Source organism: Canis lupus, chromosome 19 (genome assembly GCF_003254725.2).
Source record: "Canis lupus dingo isolate Sandy chromosome 19, ASM325472v2, whole genome shotgun sequence".
NCBI lineage: Eukaryota > Metazoa > Chordata > Mammalia > Carnivora > Canidae > Canis > Canis lupus.
This window is the reverse complement of record NC_064261.1, coordinates 54,541,245-54,558,755: the sequence shown is the minus strand read 5'-3', so window position 1 is coordinate 54,558,755 and position 17,511 is coordinate 54,541,245. Positions and strand designations below refer to the sequence as shown.

Here is a 17,511-nt window from a genome sequence, read left to right as displayed (position 1 = left end):
GCCCACTCCGGGGCAGGCCGCGCGCCTTCTGTTCCCCCGACGTCCTCCACCCACCAAACAAACGCCAGTCTCCCTGTATAATCCTGCAGGAGCCCCATCCCCGGGGCCCAAATAGCCCCACTGGTCCTGGGTTTTACTAATAAATAAAACCCTCCAGTAAGCTGCCCACGCGATAACCATTCCAACTGCGGTCACGTTGCAGCAGAAAGCTGAAGGCGTCACATGAACACGCCCAGAAGCGTGTGGTGTGTGACACCGTGTTACATAAGGTTGACTCTGAGCCGTCTTGTGCTCAATGGTCTGGTAAAAACCCCAAGGTCGCCATTTACTAAAGGACGCAGCAGGCCGATCCACTCTAAACCTGCTCTTCTTCGTTCCTACATCATAGGGTGGAGCTTGGGATGGAAGGGTACCAGCAGCCCGTTAGGACGCGGCAAACGATACCCGGCAGCCTTTCAATTTCTGGCTTTGTAGAGGCCTTTCTGTACCCATGATATAAGCCGCAGGCTAAGGTTTATAAAATGGAATACATTCAAGAACTCCGCTCGTGTTTTCTTTCTGAACACAGTTGTTTGTTAGTTTAAAAGAAACCAACCAAACAAAGCCCTTATGTACTGACTGTGGAGCCCAAATCACTTTTTTAAAAAATGTGCTTAAGGTTTCCAAGTATTTAACTTTCAAATGAAATCTGAGCTTGACTCACACACAGGGAGTCAAGCTCAATAAGCATATTCAGTGGCAATAACACTCAAAAAACTAGTTTAAATTAGAACAGCAAATAGAAGAAAAAAATCAGCACAATTACTAAAGTTCTGAATTACTGTCCTCTGTTGACCGTAGCACACATTTAGTCCTTAACTACCTACCTATTAAGGTCAACCCTGTCTTTCTCAAGGCAACTGAAGCTTTTGTGGTACAAAAATCATGTCTTTGGGACGCCTGGATGGCTCAGCATCTGCCTTCAGCTCATGATCTCCGGGTCCTGGGATCGAGTCCCGCATCAGGCTCCCTGCATGGAGCCTGCTTCTCCCTCTGCCTGGGTCTCTGACTCTGTGTGTGTGTGTGTCTCTCGTGAATAAATAAAATTAAACATACATATAATATGTACATACACACACATATATATAGTGCTCTGGGTCTAGGACTCAGCCATTGCTTAGCGCTGGACTTAATGACCACTAAAAATAACCTATAATCTGGATTTGACATTCTAAAACAATTCTGGTTTCACTTAATATAAACCTGCTTTAAAAAGCAGCTAGAACAAATATAGAATACCGAGGTATACTTAAGACCCAAGATACAGACTTAAGAAAAAAAACCTCCTTGTTATACAAGTCAGGGTGGAGTGAGGGAGAAAAAGAATAGACAGGCGTTCTTTCACACAGAAAGAAGAAACCAAAGTGACTCTAAAATAGACTCGAACATTAGTCTGCAGAAATAAATGTCAGAATGGCAACCAAATCCTGCCCAGGAACTAAACCTCCGCACCCTAACGGTTCCTGGAGTAGGTGACGCTGCGGTCAGAGCTGTCAGTTTTCACTCCAGTTCTCGCATCGAGTCACAGCAGAGCTTCACACGGTCCGTGTGTACTTACAACCACAGCCCTCTGAAGGTCAAAGCAGCACTTGCCCGGGGAAAGTGCCAAGTGTAGGGCTTGTGCCAGGCTCGGATCGATGGGGGCCTTGAAGTCACACACAGCCCTGGTTTTCTCCTGCGGGCTTTCGCGCTTATCTTCCCAGAATATGCCACGAGGCCACATATGCCTACTATTTCACAGTTGGCTAAGGGCCCGGTTTTAGAAATAGCATTTTTTTCATGACTAAACACAAAAGGAAGCAATGCCATGTTGTTTTTAAGAGGCTGCTATGAATGAAATAGGCGACGAGGCCCCCTGTGGTGTAAGCTGATCACAGGCTCCTGCACAGAGGGGGAGGGTCGAGTTAGAGCCAGGCTGAAAAGCAAAGCATCTCCCAGGTATCAGGATGGTCTTGTCTGCTCCCAGGTACCACTCCCCTACCCTCGTTTTGTTTTGTTTTTAATTCCCTTAAGCCACAGCAAAAGTTCTGTAGACATTAAGGGCTGAAGGAGCAGATGACTGTCGGTGGAGGAAGAGGCCCGAGGAATGAGAACTATGAATGGCAAGATCTCTAAAGCAGATCTCAAGTCCTAACCACACCCTGCTCTGTCCAAGTGACCTCATGCTGAGCTCACTGCCAATGGACTCTTGCAGCAAAATGTAACTGCTAGCTCTTTGCTGAGAGAGTGGTTCTTTTTTTTTTTTAATATTTTTATTTATTTATTCATGATAGAGAGGGGGGCGCATAGACACAGGCAGAGGGAGAAGCAGGCGCCATGCAGGGAGCCCGACGCAGGACTCGATCCCAGGACTCCAGCATCACGCCCTGGGCCGAAGGCAGGTGCTAAACCGCTGAGCCACCCAGGGATCCCCCCGAGAGAGAGGTTCTAAGCGAGTACTTGGAGGAGCCTGAAGAACACCTTTTCCTCTGCTGCCCCTTGCTGCTTCAGGCTCCAGGGCCGCACCAGGACCCTGAAATAAGACATGAAGTCTTTCCTCACCCGCCCCTCACTTCCCATCCCACCTTGTCTCTTCCCATCCCCTCCCTCCCTTTACGAATGGAGGGTAAACTACAGTAACTACAGTCCTTGAAGCTTTACTGGGATGCCACCTCCTTTGCGTAAAAGGACGCCTTCGCTTGGTATGCTAGGCCAAGGCCGCCTCCACACAGATGTCCACAAAGAAGTCCACGTCCTAATCCCTGTTACCCATGAATATTTACCATCCATGTAAAAGGGACTTTGCAGGTATGATTAAGATAAGGATCTTGTGATGGGAAGACTACCCTGGATTACCTGGGTAGACCCACCAGAATCACAATGGCCACCCGAAGGAAGGAGGCCAGAGGGTTAGAGTCAGAAGAGGCCGTCAGCCAAGGAATGTATGCAGCCTCTGGAAACTGAAAGGGCAAGGAAATGGATTCCCCAAAAGAATGTCACTCTGTCGACGCATTTTATGCACATGACCAACAGAACTACAGGAAGGTATGCTTTGTTATAAGCCACTAGGTTTGTGGCAATTTACTGCAGCAGCAGTAAGAAACTAATACACCTGGTTAACTTCTTCATCTTAAATTCAGCTCAGGCACCCTTTCCTACAGGAAGCTTCCCCCAAGAGCACCTGTCCCATCTGCCTGCCTTCCTCCGCCTCCTCTTGGTGGTGGTTACTCCTCTTGCAAAGCATCCAACGCTTAACTTTATAAAGCCTAGTAGTTTCGCTGTCAAAATATTTGTTTCCTTAACTGGATTCAGATGCTCCTTAAGAGTAGGGCCTATGTCTTACTCATTTTCTCATCGCCAGTGTTTATCGATGTTTCTGACACAAAGGGGCACTCAAATATTCATGAAAAATCTTCCAGTAAATTAGCATGAGTCATCCCTTAATGACCAACAGGAGACCAGCCTTCGCTTCCTTACAAGATGATAAAGACACAGATGATACAGAAATAACTAGTTCATTACCGGGGGCTCAGAAATCTTATGTAAATGGCTCCTTTCTCCTCTAGAAAGGCTCCCAAAATACGGCTTGCCCAGAGTAAACTGGCTTCAAAGAAATGGTGACCATCTTTCTAATTCCAATGAAAAAGCTTATAAAACTTTCAGTCCTGAGGCAAAACCAAGTATTGGGTTGAGGAAAGAGAGAAAACAGAAGAGGAACAACTAGAGACGTACTGGTAATTCTCAGAAGTCATGGAGGTGAACTGTATTTTCCAAAGACGACCACGGCAGCATCTCCCCGCTACATGTCCTCCTGTGCTGTGACCCACCATTGAGAAGTCAAGTCATCGGTGCCCCTTTGCATCTGCGTTGGCCTTAGTGACTCACTCATAACCAAAAGGATGCAGCAGAAATGACACTGATGACACCTGACACTGGCCCAGACGACATGAGAGAACTTCTATCACTTTGAAGACCTGATCTCCAGATGCTCCTCTGGACGCTCCCCTCTTGGAAGCCAGCCCCCAGCCACAGGGAATTCCCCACGGAGGCCCTCTGGTTGGCAGATCCCACCGAGCTCAGCCTTGAAGTCATCTCAGCCCTGAAGCTAGATACGTGAGTGAAGAAGCCTCCAGATGACTTCCTGTCCCCAGGATCTTCCCTGATGAGGCCCTGGGCGTGACAGAGCAGGACAGTCATCCCCACCACGCCCGGCTTGGCCTCCTGGGCACAGTAAGACGATGTCTGGTGTAATTTATTATACACCAGCAGCAACTGTCCAAAAAAAATAACTGCTGTGACTCTGCTTCCTGATCACCGAAGACACACTGTCCACAGAAGAGTCTCGGGGAATCAGGTTAGCCTTGTTCTGGCCTCATGCTCTGAGCTATGGCTCTCACAGCTTGAGAGCTGAGAAAATACATTGCTTATAGTTCGGTCAGAGACTGAAAAAAGTACCCTTCCCTCCATGAGGAACATTTTTACCATGGAAGGAGTCATCCGAATGGTCTTGTGCTGGATTTATAATCCTACACCCTCCAACGTTGGAGAGGTTAGATTAGACGGGATTAAGCTCAGAAGGACGCTGGAAGCGCACCAAAGTGTCTGCTCTCCTTCCTGCCCAATTTGGCCCACTGTAAATAAAACTTGACAGGCCTTCTTAAATCAACTTAATAACGTGTAGCATAAGTGCTTTCGGGTGCCCGGTAGCTAAACCACATCAACTTTCTGAGGAGGCCTTCTAGAAAAAGGCGAAGAAACGAATGACTACTGCCAAGACGGCTGCATTCAGGAGCACTGGTGGCCTTGAGTGACTCACTTCACGCGGCACTGCCTTCCCACACTGGAAGGGCAGGAGTAGGAAGGAGGTGGGCCCCAAATAACCAAACTCAAGCCTCAGGCTTCTTTGTTAAAGCCAGATGCTGTCATTTTGGAAGCAGAAGAGAACACAGTTATAATCATTCTGGAATCCTGATGAATTCCAGGTGCACGTCCCAGCATCCTGGGGGAGCTGGTAGCTCAAAGCCCTCCAAGAGCTTTATTACTGGTATCATAGCAGGCCATTCCGTCACAGAGTCTACGGGGCCTCAGTATCTGTCCCTCTGATTTCAAATGGGAGCACTTTTTTTTTCTTTTTGTCAGACTCTTGGAAACACTTTCTAAAGGCAGTTTGTCAGATGTACAAAGAAGAGAATGGAAAACCAGTAGGAAGACTCAGAAAAGTAGGAGGGCAAGGTCTAGGTAGAAGATCTCAATGTCGAAACTGGATTAAACGGTGTTTATACCTGTAAAGTGGGGGTAGGTCATGTCCTTAACCCACAAGTGTACTTTTATGACCCAGCAGATCACTAGCTGTGGTCCATGTCATTTGGGAGAGAAGGAAGAGCATAATCAGAACTTCAAGTAGTGTTTATGGTGGCGAGGCCTCAAGGGCACACAGCCGGAGAGTCTCCCACATTTCAGGAACGCCTGCCCGTTTTCCAGGCCTGTTTCTCTGGGCATCTTGTCAACCTGTGCATTTCTCGACCTCCTTCCAATCCACCCTTTCTACGGTTTGAGTCAGTTTCTGCTTCTCACAAATAAGACCCTGAATGCATGCAAATACCAAGAGAGCGACCTTTGTTTCCAAATGTATTTTTTCCTGTCTAGGAGGCCAAATGTTCAAAAAGACATATTGCTATGCAACTAAGAAAGTATCAATTTAGACAAGATGGTAATAGATCCCTCCACATGGCAAAATTAGCCAGTTAGGGAAAAACAGATGACTCCTTGTTCTCACCCTGGTCCTCAATTGAGGACCATAAATTTTCATGAGGAGATGTTTCAACACCGAAACCAGATGTGTTAATTCCATTTAGAAAAAAAAAAATTTTTTTTAAGAGAAAAGAATTCAAAGAGCATTATGGTTGACTAAATGGTTTAGTCTTTACCTACTCACTATGCTCAAATTTTTAGGCATGTCACCATGCTTGGTGTCAGAACTCATTTATCCTCAAACACACTGAGGTGATATATGTGCTTCCTCAGTGACACCTGGCCTAGCCTCAATCTCAACATCCACAAAAGCAAGGCCTTGGGTTAATATTCCTCTGGCCATCAGATATCATTAAATTGGAAATGCTAAGGCACAGACTCCAGATACTATAAGGATATGTGATGAAATTCGTTGCAAAACCACAGAAAACCAAACTTGTTGAGATTCTGAATATTAATTAAAATTTGAGAAATTTCAGGAATCGTACATAAAAGACTATCAAAAGCTAAGAGATACCCTCCTATTTACATTTGAATTAATTAGAGGTAGTCAAATAGGACAGAATGGAGCTGTTGGCTCAAGAAGTAGAGGGGGAAAACATCCTGCTACATACTTAAGATGCATGGTCTTTAAACTTCCCTTTAGCATCTGGTGCCACATTGCAACAGTACGCTTGGCTGTGCTTTAATAATGATCAAAGCCCAAAGAATCTGGCTCCTCTAATGCCCTTTACTTTATTTGCAAAACAAGATACTGAGGTCTCATGTCAAACCCCACAACCTCCATCAGTCCCCCCAGCGAAAACAAGGGTAATCCCATCCTCCTCCTTAAAGAGAGGAATGGAATCCCAACTTACTAAAAGGGATAAAAAGCTTTAAAAACAATCTTCTTAAAGGCAAAGACTGTTGGCCCTACTCCCTAGTATCCTGGTACCTGGTATGGTACTCTTCCTGCCATGAACAGTTCAATACACATTACTCTCACCAACACCCCATCTGCACAAGCACCTGAGATCACAAGTACAACTTTTTGTAATCAGGAACAGCTGGCTCCCAAATCTCCCTAAACCCAGGAGATTCCACTGACATTTTTTGCTAAGATGATTAAAGAATACCCTCTTGACCATGATGTATAAGAAAGAAAAAAAAAAAAAAACCCTCACATAAAATGGTAGAAAAGAGAAAAGGAAGAAATTCAAAAGATTCTGGGCTGACAGTGGTATTACATTAAAAAAAAAAAAAAAAAAAAGGATCAACACAAAAGTAATACTTTCTCGCCCTAAGGTTGAACAGATAAATGGATTGGTGCTCCTTTACCTAGCCATAAGAATAAAGTTTCTGAGGTGCATGCTCCTGCCCTGTGTTCATTCACATGGCTATTAGGGTAATCCTTTTGTTTGGTCTGTCTACACGACTCTACACCTTGAGGTCACTGCATGCACCCACTATGCCCTAATGGCTAAACCATCTACAATTCTGATACCAGGTCATTAAAACTCAACTCTGCAAGTATCATCATGCATGAGAAAGGCATTCATTCTCTTTTCCCTAAAAGGAAACAAAATTAACATCCACTTCATGCATTAATGGTTTTAATTGTACACAATTATAACATTAGGACATAACTTGACCTCCAATATAGTCACATGCTTGTGATCTTGCTTATGTTATAACATTACACATTGATAACTCTACAGTGAAGTGCTTCTGATGTGGAAGGAATTAGGTGATATGTCCAAATATGATCAAACGAAAAAGATTTGGGAGTTACATTAGCTTCGCATGCTGTTTCACTTTCCTATTAGACCCATCTCCCCAAACATATATCTCTTTACTTATAAATTTTATGTACTAATATAGGATATATAAACACATGCACAGACAAGCATTCATACATTTGTTATCTCTAAAGCCTTTTTTAAAAAACCAAAGTCTGAATTTAAAGATTCACTCTTATTCCTCATATTCTTGGAACCTGGATATATATATATTTTTTTATTATCACGGAGGTTGAATAGCTAAAAAGACAGTATTTGATTCTGTCCGTGGTCAGCATTAACAAAATGGATAACATCAAAATCTTAAAGCAGTGACTAAAGGGAGGGAAACAAATAAAAAGGCAAGAGTACTGATTTTCCTGCTGACATCTTTGAGGCTTTCTAGCCTACATACATGGTCATGGGTCACTTGCTAGTACATCTGGAAGCTGGGTAGTAAGTCCAACGAAAGGGGTAGGGTGGGGGACATGGCTCTGAGGTCCTAATTCAGTATTTCCCCCCAGAGTTTCACACACAGATGGGCCCAAATGCCACCTAAAACAGAAGTTCAGGATCAGGAGCACCAAATCCCTGTCCTCGCTCTGCCGCTTATCTGGCTATATGGCTACGGGCAAACAAAGTATTTGGAATTTTAGTTTATTCTTTGGACATTAATACATGTCTCATATACTCCCATAGAACCAGTTGACTTTATGGGTGTACCTGGCATAGCACCTGCCATATAGTAGGTCTTCAACAAATACTAGCTTGGTTCTACCCAGAGGCTCCCAGGAAAGGTAAGAGAGAGTCTAGATTTCCCTCTGAGATCTGGATTCAAATCCAGAAGCATCTGAAATCAAAGGGGATCGCCAAGAGAAGGCACAGCGTGGCTGACAGCCCTACTGAAGCCTGGCTCCAAGTGCCTTTACTTCAGATGCTAGGGGCGCAGATGTTAGACACATAGTAGGGGGGCCAACAGGCACTCTTCATGGCCATGTCACCCTGCACACTACCACCAAAGGAAATTAGCAACTTTTTCAGTTGTTGTGTCTTGATGGTTTGGGCCACCATCCTCGGTATCATATTTTCTGTAAGTAATTATTTCTTCCTCTGTCATTTCAGAGGAAGTTTCAGTTTTCATTTTCATGCGTGTCCACTGTCTAGGACAGGATCACCTGGTTAAGATTACAAGCTGCTGAAATCAGTGTATTCGAGAAGTCTTTTGGGGGCATCCAGCACAGCAATGATAATACTTATGATTTGGGGAAAGTTACTATGATCAAAGAGTCCACAACATGTACATGGTGGATGCTCAAGTATCAACCATAACGAAAACCTCAGACATTCAACAAAACATGCTTTCAAACTGGCAATTCCATGTTCTCCAAAGTAAAATGGATCCCACAAAAAAAGTTTTTAACTTTTCTTGGAAACGAGACACCAAAGAAAGCTTAACGCATCCATTTAAGATAATTTAGACTAGGTACATCACTTCTCCCTCGTTGACATCTTAGAAAATTAACTATTATACCCCTTAGGCCCCAGAATAAATAAAAAGGTAAGCCATGGATATGAACTAGACTTACTGTGGTGACACAATACAAATATTGAGTCCTTGTGTTGTACACGTGAAACTAAGGTTAATTATACCTCATTAATAAAACACACACAGAAAAGGTAAATCACTCTGTTTAAAGACTTCCAAATATGTTTGTGTGAGCAAACTACAAAGTAACCTACCTCCTTAAAGTTGTCAAATGCTGATAAAATGATTTCATGCCCGCCTCTGACGAGACAAACAGCTGCCAACAGTTCTAATACAAGGGCTTTTGTTCTGTCGAAACAAGAAGAAACAAGCAAAAAAAAAAAAAAAAAAAAAAAAAAATCAGTGAAAGTAACATGATGAGTCAGCTTCTCCCTCCTTCCAAGATGACTGGAATAATAAAATATTTGCTTATGTTATTTTTTAAAGACTTTTACTAAGGTATATTTATATCAAAGTACATTTTTAAACCTTTACTAATGCGATTGATGTGAGGTAACAGATTTAGAAGGAATGTTTCCCATTCGCAAAATTATAAATTACTCACTAATGAAAATTCTGGGAAGATTCGTCTTTCACTTCTACCAGTGGGTGACTCAGTACAATAGGTTTGAAAAAGCTTTACTGATAAACTTAGACAACTGGGAACTTGGGAATTTTCAAGAAAAGAACCCACTGGTTAAATGTTTTCCCTGGTTTTAGAGTCGGAGAAATAACATTTGCCCAAAAAGTTCAAAATCTACTGAAATTAAAGTCCTACATTTCAGACATGCTAATTTGCAAATGGTGCCATAAAGGTGTCACCCCCTAAGACAACGTGAGTTTCCACCACCACTTCTTCAATGATCTGAGTGGAGCTGTATTACAGCAGTGCTAGGATATTTTCTGATTCAAGAAAACTCCACCAGAAATACTTTTAGAAGGAAATCGTTAGTAATACGGTCTAAGTTTTCAGATTCAACATCAAGAACAGCATTGTTTTCTCATAATAAGATCACTTCAGTATTTTTTTTTCCCCAAGAAAAAAGTCATTGCCAACCTCTAAATGAAGACTGGCCTGTTAATCCACAGTGTTAATTATCTTAAGAAAAATGAGTAACAACTTCCCTACCCTAGAAGGCAGAGAAAAAGCATGACTACCCAGATTTTTTAGTAAACTAAGGAAACGGTCACAAAGCTGCAAAAAACTATAATCAGAGAAAGTTTGAAATAATATTCAACATTTAAATAGGACTTCACAGTTTTCATTTCATTGCATAACAGAAAGGGTCTCATTTGTAATTAGATTTTTTAGTTGTACTAACAAGTTTTCAGGTACAGAGCTTAAATACAGAGGTGTCTGGTGAAGATGTGTCAAGTGCAGAATGCCTCACCAGAATGGAAGACCTCTCATAGCAAGTAGAATAAATGGATGAAGACAGGCTGCTGGGGGCAATCTGTGCTCTGAATAACGAAGTGACCAGAAGAAGCAGTTTGCATGCACAGTTATTTTTGTTTTCTGTTTCTTTTTTTGTTTGGTCATAAACCTACGTAGGTAAAGGTTGCAAAGTGAAGTGTGGACAGGGGCCGGTGGCCGTAGTCAGCTTTGCAGTAAGTGGTGCAACTCAGTCTGCAGGAAAACCCTCTTGGCCCCAGTCCTAACAACCCGGCAACCTCATGCTCTCTACCCAAATCTTGCAAAATTTGCAAGGATGCTAAGAACCAGGCCTCGAAAGAAGGGAAAGCTTGAAGAAAACGGTGAAGGAAGGGGTAGTGTCGTCACAGTTGCTCAACCGCACCACATGGGAAATTACAACTCAGCTGAGAAGAAAATTCTGCACAGCCAAGGAGCCCACTGGCAACCTCGATTCAAAGAGGTGCCCTTTAAAGTTTCTAAGCTCTAACCTAAGTGTTGACTAGCTCTCTTCTTTCCCTAGTTAGATTTGCACTTGAAAAATAACAAGGTGAACTTACCTCGGATTCTTGTTGTTCAAGCTCAGGGCAATCTCATTTACAGCATGTGGATGAGACATGACCATGTTGAAGCCGTACTAAAATCAACGTGAAAAAAAAAAAAAACAAAGCATTAGGCGTCAACTTAGGGGACTGTCTATATGTTGACCAAAAAAAAAAAAAAAAAAAAGAACCTGAAGATTGTACCCAATGCAAGTTATGCCGTCATAAATGAATTTACGTCTCTGGCACATCCGTGTGGTAGAGATTCTCTACGAAAAAGTTTAGGAATCATGCTATTATTATCAAGGGGCCATATTCTCATTCTTTATGATTGAACCCCATGTTTCTCTTTATTAAAATGGTGAAAAGGCTCCAGTCCAGTGATCCTCAATCTGGCCGCTCAACAAAATCGCGTGGAAGAGTCAACAAACACCTAACGCTGATTTTCCAGCCTACGCCCCAGGCCAATGTACTCTGAATCTCAAGGATGGGCCCCTGGCACCTGAAATTCTCTTCTTAAGCTGACTTCCCTGTGCAGCCAGGGTTGACAACCACTGCTTCTAGTCCCCACTCCAGGCAACGGCTTTTGGGACCAGCCCGTAGGAAGACCTGCCTTGTCCTGAGGCCTGGTAGGTAAATGACATCACGGGTTTAACAACAGGCTCCAGAATCACTGTGGAGTCTACGGACTTGAGGAGTTACTCCTCCTCCAAGCTCACTCTCAGTTCACGACCTTACTCCTAATTATACTGAGAAAATATAAGCCAACAGGAAAAAAACAGCTTCTAAAAGCTCTCACCCCCACGTCAATCGTCCCATAGGTCCACAGCGTACGTCCCTCACCTCTTCCTGAAGAACCTTCCTGGGCTCTAAACCAAGGCCATCCCCTCTACTGGAGTCTTTGATCCCATCCCTCCCCAGCAACTCACCCATCCCTCATTCTTCTTTCTCCCTGATTCATTAGCATTCAAACAATGCAAACGCACCCAATTAAACAGTCACAACAGCAAAGTCTTGACCCTACACCTTGTGTCCATCTACTGCCTTGTCCCCGCCCAGCCCCCACCCCCTAACCTCTACTCTCCTCCTGCTGTGCCTCTTGCAATCACTTTAATGGGGGGGGGGTTCGTTCCCTCTTCCCCACGGAAACCGCTCTCTCCAGCATCGCCAACCACCCACCTCGTTGAGCCCCCGGCCACCCCTCACTTATCATCTTACAAGACTTAGCGGCAGCACAGGTCATAGCTGTGCACTCTCTTCTCCTTGAAACACCTGCTGTACGTGCCTCCTACCTGCCTGGCTACTTCTCGGAGTCCATCAGGTTTTCCTCAACTCGCTGACATTTCAGCAGAATGCCCCAGGATTCATACTTTAGACCTCTTTGCTTGTCTGTCTTCCCCTGTTGCTCTCGAGCAACCCCCTGGCTTTAAACACCATCTATTAGTTCCCAAATTTCTATCTCCAGCCTAGACCTCCGCCCTGGGTTCCAGGCTGGCATACCCAACCACCCACTTAAGGTCTCTATTTGGATGACTGCAGCCATCTCAACGGTAACATCCCGAAAACTTCACTCCTAATCTTGTCTCCCAAATCTGATCATCCTGTAGCCTTCCACACCTTAGTAGATGGCAACTCTGTTACACGGGCCCCAGATAAACACCTCGGAGCCACCCTCCTCTCAACACACAGCCAATGCTGCTGCCTCTACTGTCAAAACCAGAATCTGGTCACCTCTCATCATCTCTACTATTATCCCAGTCCGTACCGCCATCAACACTCACCTGAGATTAATGCAGCAGCCTCTTTTTTAAAAGATTTTATTATTTATCCATGAGAGAGAGAGAGAGAGAGAGAGAGAGAGGGGCAGAGACACAGGCAGAGGGAGGAGCAGGCTCCATGCAGGGAGCCCGACGTGGGACTCGATCCCGGGACCCCAGGATCATGCCCTGGGCTGAAGGCGGCGCTAACCGCTGGGCCACCCAGGCTGCCCAATGCAGCCGCCTCTTAGATGATCTACTTCCTTGTGCCTTTGCCCTCCAAGGTCAACCCTAAGCACAGAAGCTAGAAAGGTCACGTTAAATCAAGTGCCAGGTCATGTCACGGGTTTCCTCAGAACTGTTCAACAAGCTTTCCACCCGTAGTAAAGCCAAATCCTCCCACTGATTCTTACAGCCCTACCCAGCCGGGACCCCGTGTTAACATCAGATTTCAACCCCTGCTCTTCTCCTCTCCCTTATTCCAACCCAGACAACCCGGTCTCCTTTCTGCGCTTCAAGCACAGCAAACTTATTCCCGCCCTATGGCCTTTGCACTCGCCCCCTTTTCTATCTAGATTCTTCCTTCCCTAGAAGCTCTTACCTTGTTCCCTAGTTACAACTGCTACGAGGACAACTGCTACTTCTCCATGATGCTTCCCTGAACTGCACACACATTTTCATCACTTCTATTCCCATTTCTTGGCTAATTTTTCTACAGTATTAGTAACAGTTCTCTGGAGCCATTCTTCCTGGATTTAATCTATTTACTGACTCTATGATCCTCGGCAAATTACTTAATTCTGTGTCTCAGTTCCCTCATCAGTAAATTGCGGAGAGTAACATTACCAATCGTGTAGGACTGTTATGAGCTTTAAATAAATAGGCTTAAAAGCACCGGTCCTATTAGAAAGTACTCTGTTAGTTTTGTGTTTTGGGGTTTTTTTTGGGCGGGGAGTAAGTATTAGCTTTTGTTTCAATTCACCATCATTATTATCGAGAACGCTGTATGATTTCTCAAGTTATTTATCATCTATCTTCCCTCATTAGACAGTAAGTTCCCTGGGGCATTTATTTATTTAATGTATTCCCTTTGCTCTGAACAGGGTCTATCTGGCAATGCTCAAAAAATAGTGATTGAAAGAAGAAATAAAATACACATTTCCCTTCTCAAATTCAATTCAGCATCCTTATGTCGGGTTCGAATTCTAATACTGACCCTCCCCACCTATGCATTTATTTTCCACCTCTGCTTGGACCCACCTGTAGCATCCCTATTCGTGGATATCAAGTCCTATTTTTATATTCCAATTATGTTTTTCTGATTCTTCCCCTAGTTCTGCTTATCTAACTTTGACCCTGTCAGTTCATTCCTGATACTCCAGGCTCCAACTTCCACTCTATTGCTGGAGTTAATCCAACACACACATTAATCTCTCTGTTATGATGGTGATCACCTGAATCAAAATCACCCATAGCGGGGATCCCTGGGTGGCTCAGCGGTTTAGCACCTGCCTTCGGCCCAGGGCGTGATCCTGGAGACCTGGGATTGAGTCCCACGTCGGGCTCCCTGCATGGAGCCTGCTTCTCCCTCTGCCTGTGTCTCTGCCTCTCTGTGTCTCTCATGAATAAATAAATAAAATCTTAAAAAAAAAAAAAAAAATCACCCATAGGAGGAATCTGCCCTTGTAACAAGGATCCTCCAGGTGCTTCTTATAAAGATTAAGCACCACTAAGTCCAGAGGCGCCTGGGTGGCTCAGTTGGTTAAGCACCTGCCTTCACCTCAGGTCATGATCTCCGGGTCCTGGGATCGAGTCCCAAGTCAGGCTCCCTGCTGGGGTGGGGAGTCTGCGTCCCCCTCTGCCCCTGCCCCTCCTGCTTGTGCTTGCGTGTGTGCTCTCTCTCTCAAATAAACAAAATCTTTAAAAATTCAAAAAAGAACCACTAATCCAACAGACAATAATAACTTCTCACCTTTTTACCATCTAACCCTTTGAGAACCACTGACCCACGTGAGAGTCTATCCATTCCTCGTGTTCTAAAATTGTTCCGTTAATGCCCACGAGCAGCAGCTTAATCTTCAATGGTCACAAACATTTACCAAGTAATCTACACAAGTCTATGACTGTAGGAGAAAACTATCTTCCGTAAATACATCACAAAGGATAAATCCCAATTAAAATACAGGCATTGAGTTAAACCTTGAGTATTAAAACGAACCAGACCCTTTTTAGTAGAATAGCATTAAATCCTGATTTTTACTTCAAATAGAAATAAGACAAAGAAACCAAAGAGGACATGATATAAATCTGACAAATTGAGAATTTTTTTTTTTTTAAAGAATCAGAACACAAACATACCTGGTAATTCATGATGGCACGTAAACACATGATACACACGTGTACGTCATCCTTCTTACTCACTAATCTTGAATTTTTCAAGGTTCTTCTGCTTGGCAAAGTATTATATCTACAAATAAAAAGGGAAATTTCTATAAAACTATAGATTACCTTCTCAGCACAGGCACATGCACTTTAAAAATGGAACCTGTTCTCTGTCTTTGCCTGCACCTGAGTGAGGACTGCAGGTTGAAGCCACCACCATCAAGCCCATCACCGCAGAGCCATGTCCGCAGGCTGCAAGGCCTACATGATTCTGTGTCCGGTCATCATCTAGTCAAGCCAGACACTAGGGACAAGGAGACTCCATCTCGTTCAGGGCACATAACGCATCGGATCGTGCACAAGGTCCATGAACACCCCAGGCTCCTAATCAGGAAGCCAGGCGAGATTTGCAGACAGGACTGAAGCGACACGCCGGCCGACTGCGTCTGCAACCCGGTGAAGAGTGAGTTTACACACAGACCTGGAATCCTCTGGCCCAAGGTGAGCTGCACCTTCGCGTTACTGCTCTCAGGATTCCCTGTTGCGAGTTTAGGCCTCGGCAAGGCCTACATCAGCAACTCGATACCAGCCTGTGATGCTGGACTTTAAGGATTCAGATGCCTCCTCAGCCCGAGCCTCGCTGAAGCCAGGCGTGGAGGCCGAAGCAGAGACACGACAGGCTGAGATTCCACCGGGCGCAGCGGCTTCAGCGTTAAGGCGACTCGTCCTAGAGCCCGCGCCGCTCGGCCCGAGCTCCCGCCCGGGAGTTCCGAGTGGACGAGCGCCCACCACCACGCGCGGGCGCGCCAGCTCTACGCGGGCGCCCACGTGAGGTTTCCTCTGCAGCTCCACGCCCGAAACACACGCCAATTTTTAAGAACTGTCACCTACTCTCCTATAGCGTCAACTGCAGAAATGATCCGCAAAATGAGCCACAGGCCTGCCTTCTTCTTGAGCTAATTAAAACATTTAAAGGAAGTTCTGATGAATGTTAACCGCTTTCAAAAGTCCCGCAGGTCCTGGCTAAGAGCTGAAAACTGAATTGACAAGTTTGTCTGAAACGGTTTCTCTGAGCAGCCCTCTTAATTCCTTTTCTTTTCAAAAACTATGAAACAGAAGATGATTTTTTCACATAAGCCTACGAATGACCCAAATATACTTGCGAAACGCACTTCAACGTGTCACTTGCCTCCATATACCTCAATGTATAAAACTTAGCTTGCTTATGCTAGCCTCGGGAAGAATGCTTTATTACTACCTTTTTACCAAATGACGTGCATCAGGTCTGTTTTACATGCATATGCATAGGCACACGTGTTAAGGAAAAACAGAAGAAAATATGCTAGAAATGCAATGAATTACATAGTTGTTATCTCAGGTGAGTGTAGATTTTTCTTTTTTGTTCACACGTAATTTCTAATTTTCCTATAATTAGAAAAACTTCTATAATAAAAATAGTTTACCATAACCAGGGGGAAATAAAGAAGACTGCTTTATTTAAGGACTTCCTGCCTTATACACACTTGGAAATAAAACTGCAGCAATGGAGGCTGGCCTAATTCTCTTCTAAATGCAAAAAAACAAAGTTAAGGAAACAAATTCAGATTTTCGTGATAGTAAGCATAATTTCAATATCCAAATACAACTGTGGAACATGTCCCCTTGCCACAGCCCCAGCCTGAGCATGTCTGCTCACACACTTCACGGAGGGCTCAGGAGATTGGTGCCTCTTCAAATAGTAACCACACGGCCAACCTGGCCCAAATGCATGTGGTCTTTACTCTATATGAGAAAGCTCCCCCCACCCCCGCCATTTCTTTGTATTTCTTTAATGGCTTCACTTACGAAGCATAGGAGAGCTGACGAGACAGTCAGCATTTTTCATTGGAAGCAGTGGCTACCAGAGCAAAACAATGTTATCTCTGATTACGCTTAAAAAAGAAAAAAAGAGGGCAGCCCGGGTGGCTCCAGGGTTTAGTGCCGCCTTTGGCCCAGGGCATGACCCCGGGGTCCCAGGACCGAGTCCCATGTCCAGCTCCCTGCATGGAGCCTGCTTCTCCCTCTGCCTGTGTCTCTGCCTCTCTCTCTCTCCCCTCTGTGTATTCTCATGAATAAATAAATAAAATCTTAAAAAAAAAAAAAGGTGATTTTTCAAGGGAATCAACTGTCTTCTGCTAAATTATATTTATGTGCAGCAATGACTGCAGATCTACTGACCAAAGCAAGTAACTCTGTAAAGAAGATGCACAAGTCCCTTCCACACAGGTGCAGATTTCTGCATCACTGTCATAGACATTTGAATGATTTTGCCAAGTAGACCAAACATACACATCTAATGTATGATGTAAAGTATGACGTAAAGATCTCT

At 44.2% G+C, this 17,511-nt stretch overlaps 1 protein-coding gene across 12 annotated transcripts in view; it reads right to left on the bottom strand.

Moving 5' to 3' along the window:
• Positions 1-17,511, bottom strand: part of FMNL2 (formin like 2) — a 261,250-nt gene that overhangs the window by 48,440 nt on the left and 195,299 nt on the right. For all 12 annotated transcript variants that reach the window (XM_049097127.1, XM_049097126.1, XM_049097131.1 and 9 more), the window contains exons 7-9: positions 15,120-15,228; positions 11,023-11,099; positions 9,267-9,360 (exon numbers count right to left, since the gene is read on the bottom strand). In XM_049097127.1, coding sequence (XP_048953084.1) covers positions 9,267-9,360; positions 11,023-11,099; positions 15,120-15,228 — 280 coding nt within the window. The remainder of the gene's footprint in view (positions 1-9,266; positions 9,361-11,022; positions 11,100-15,119; positions 15,229-17,511) is intronic.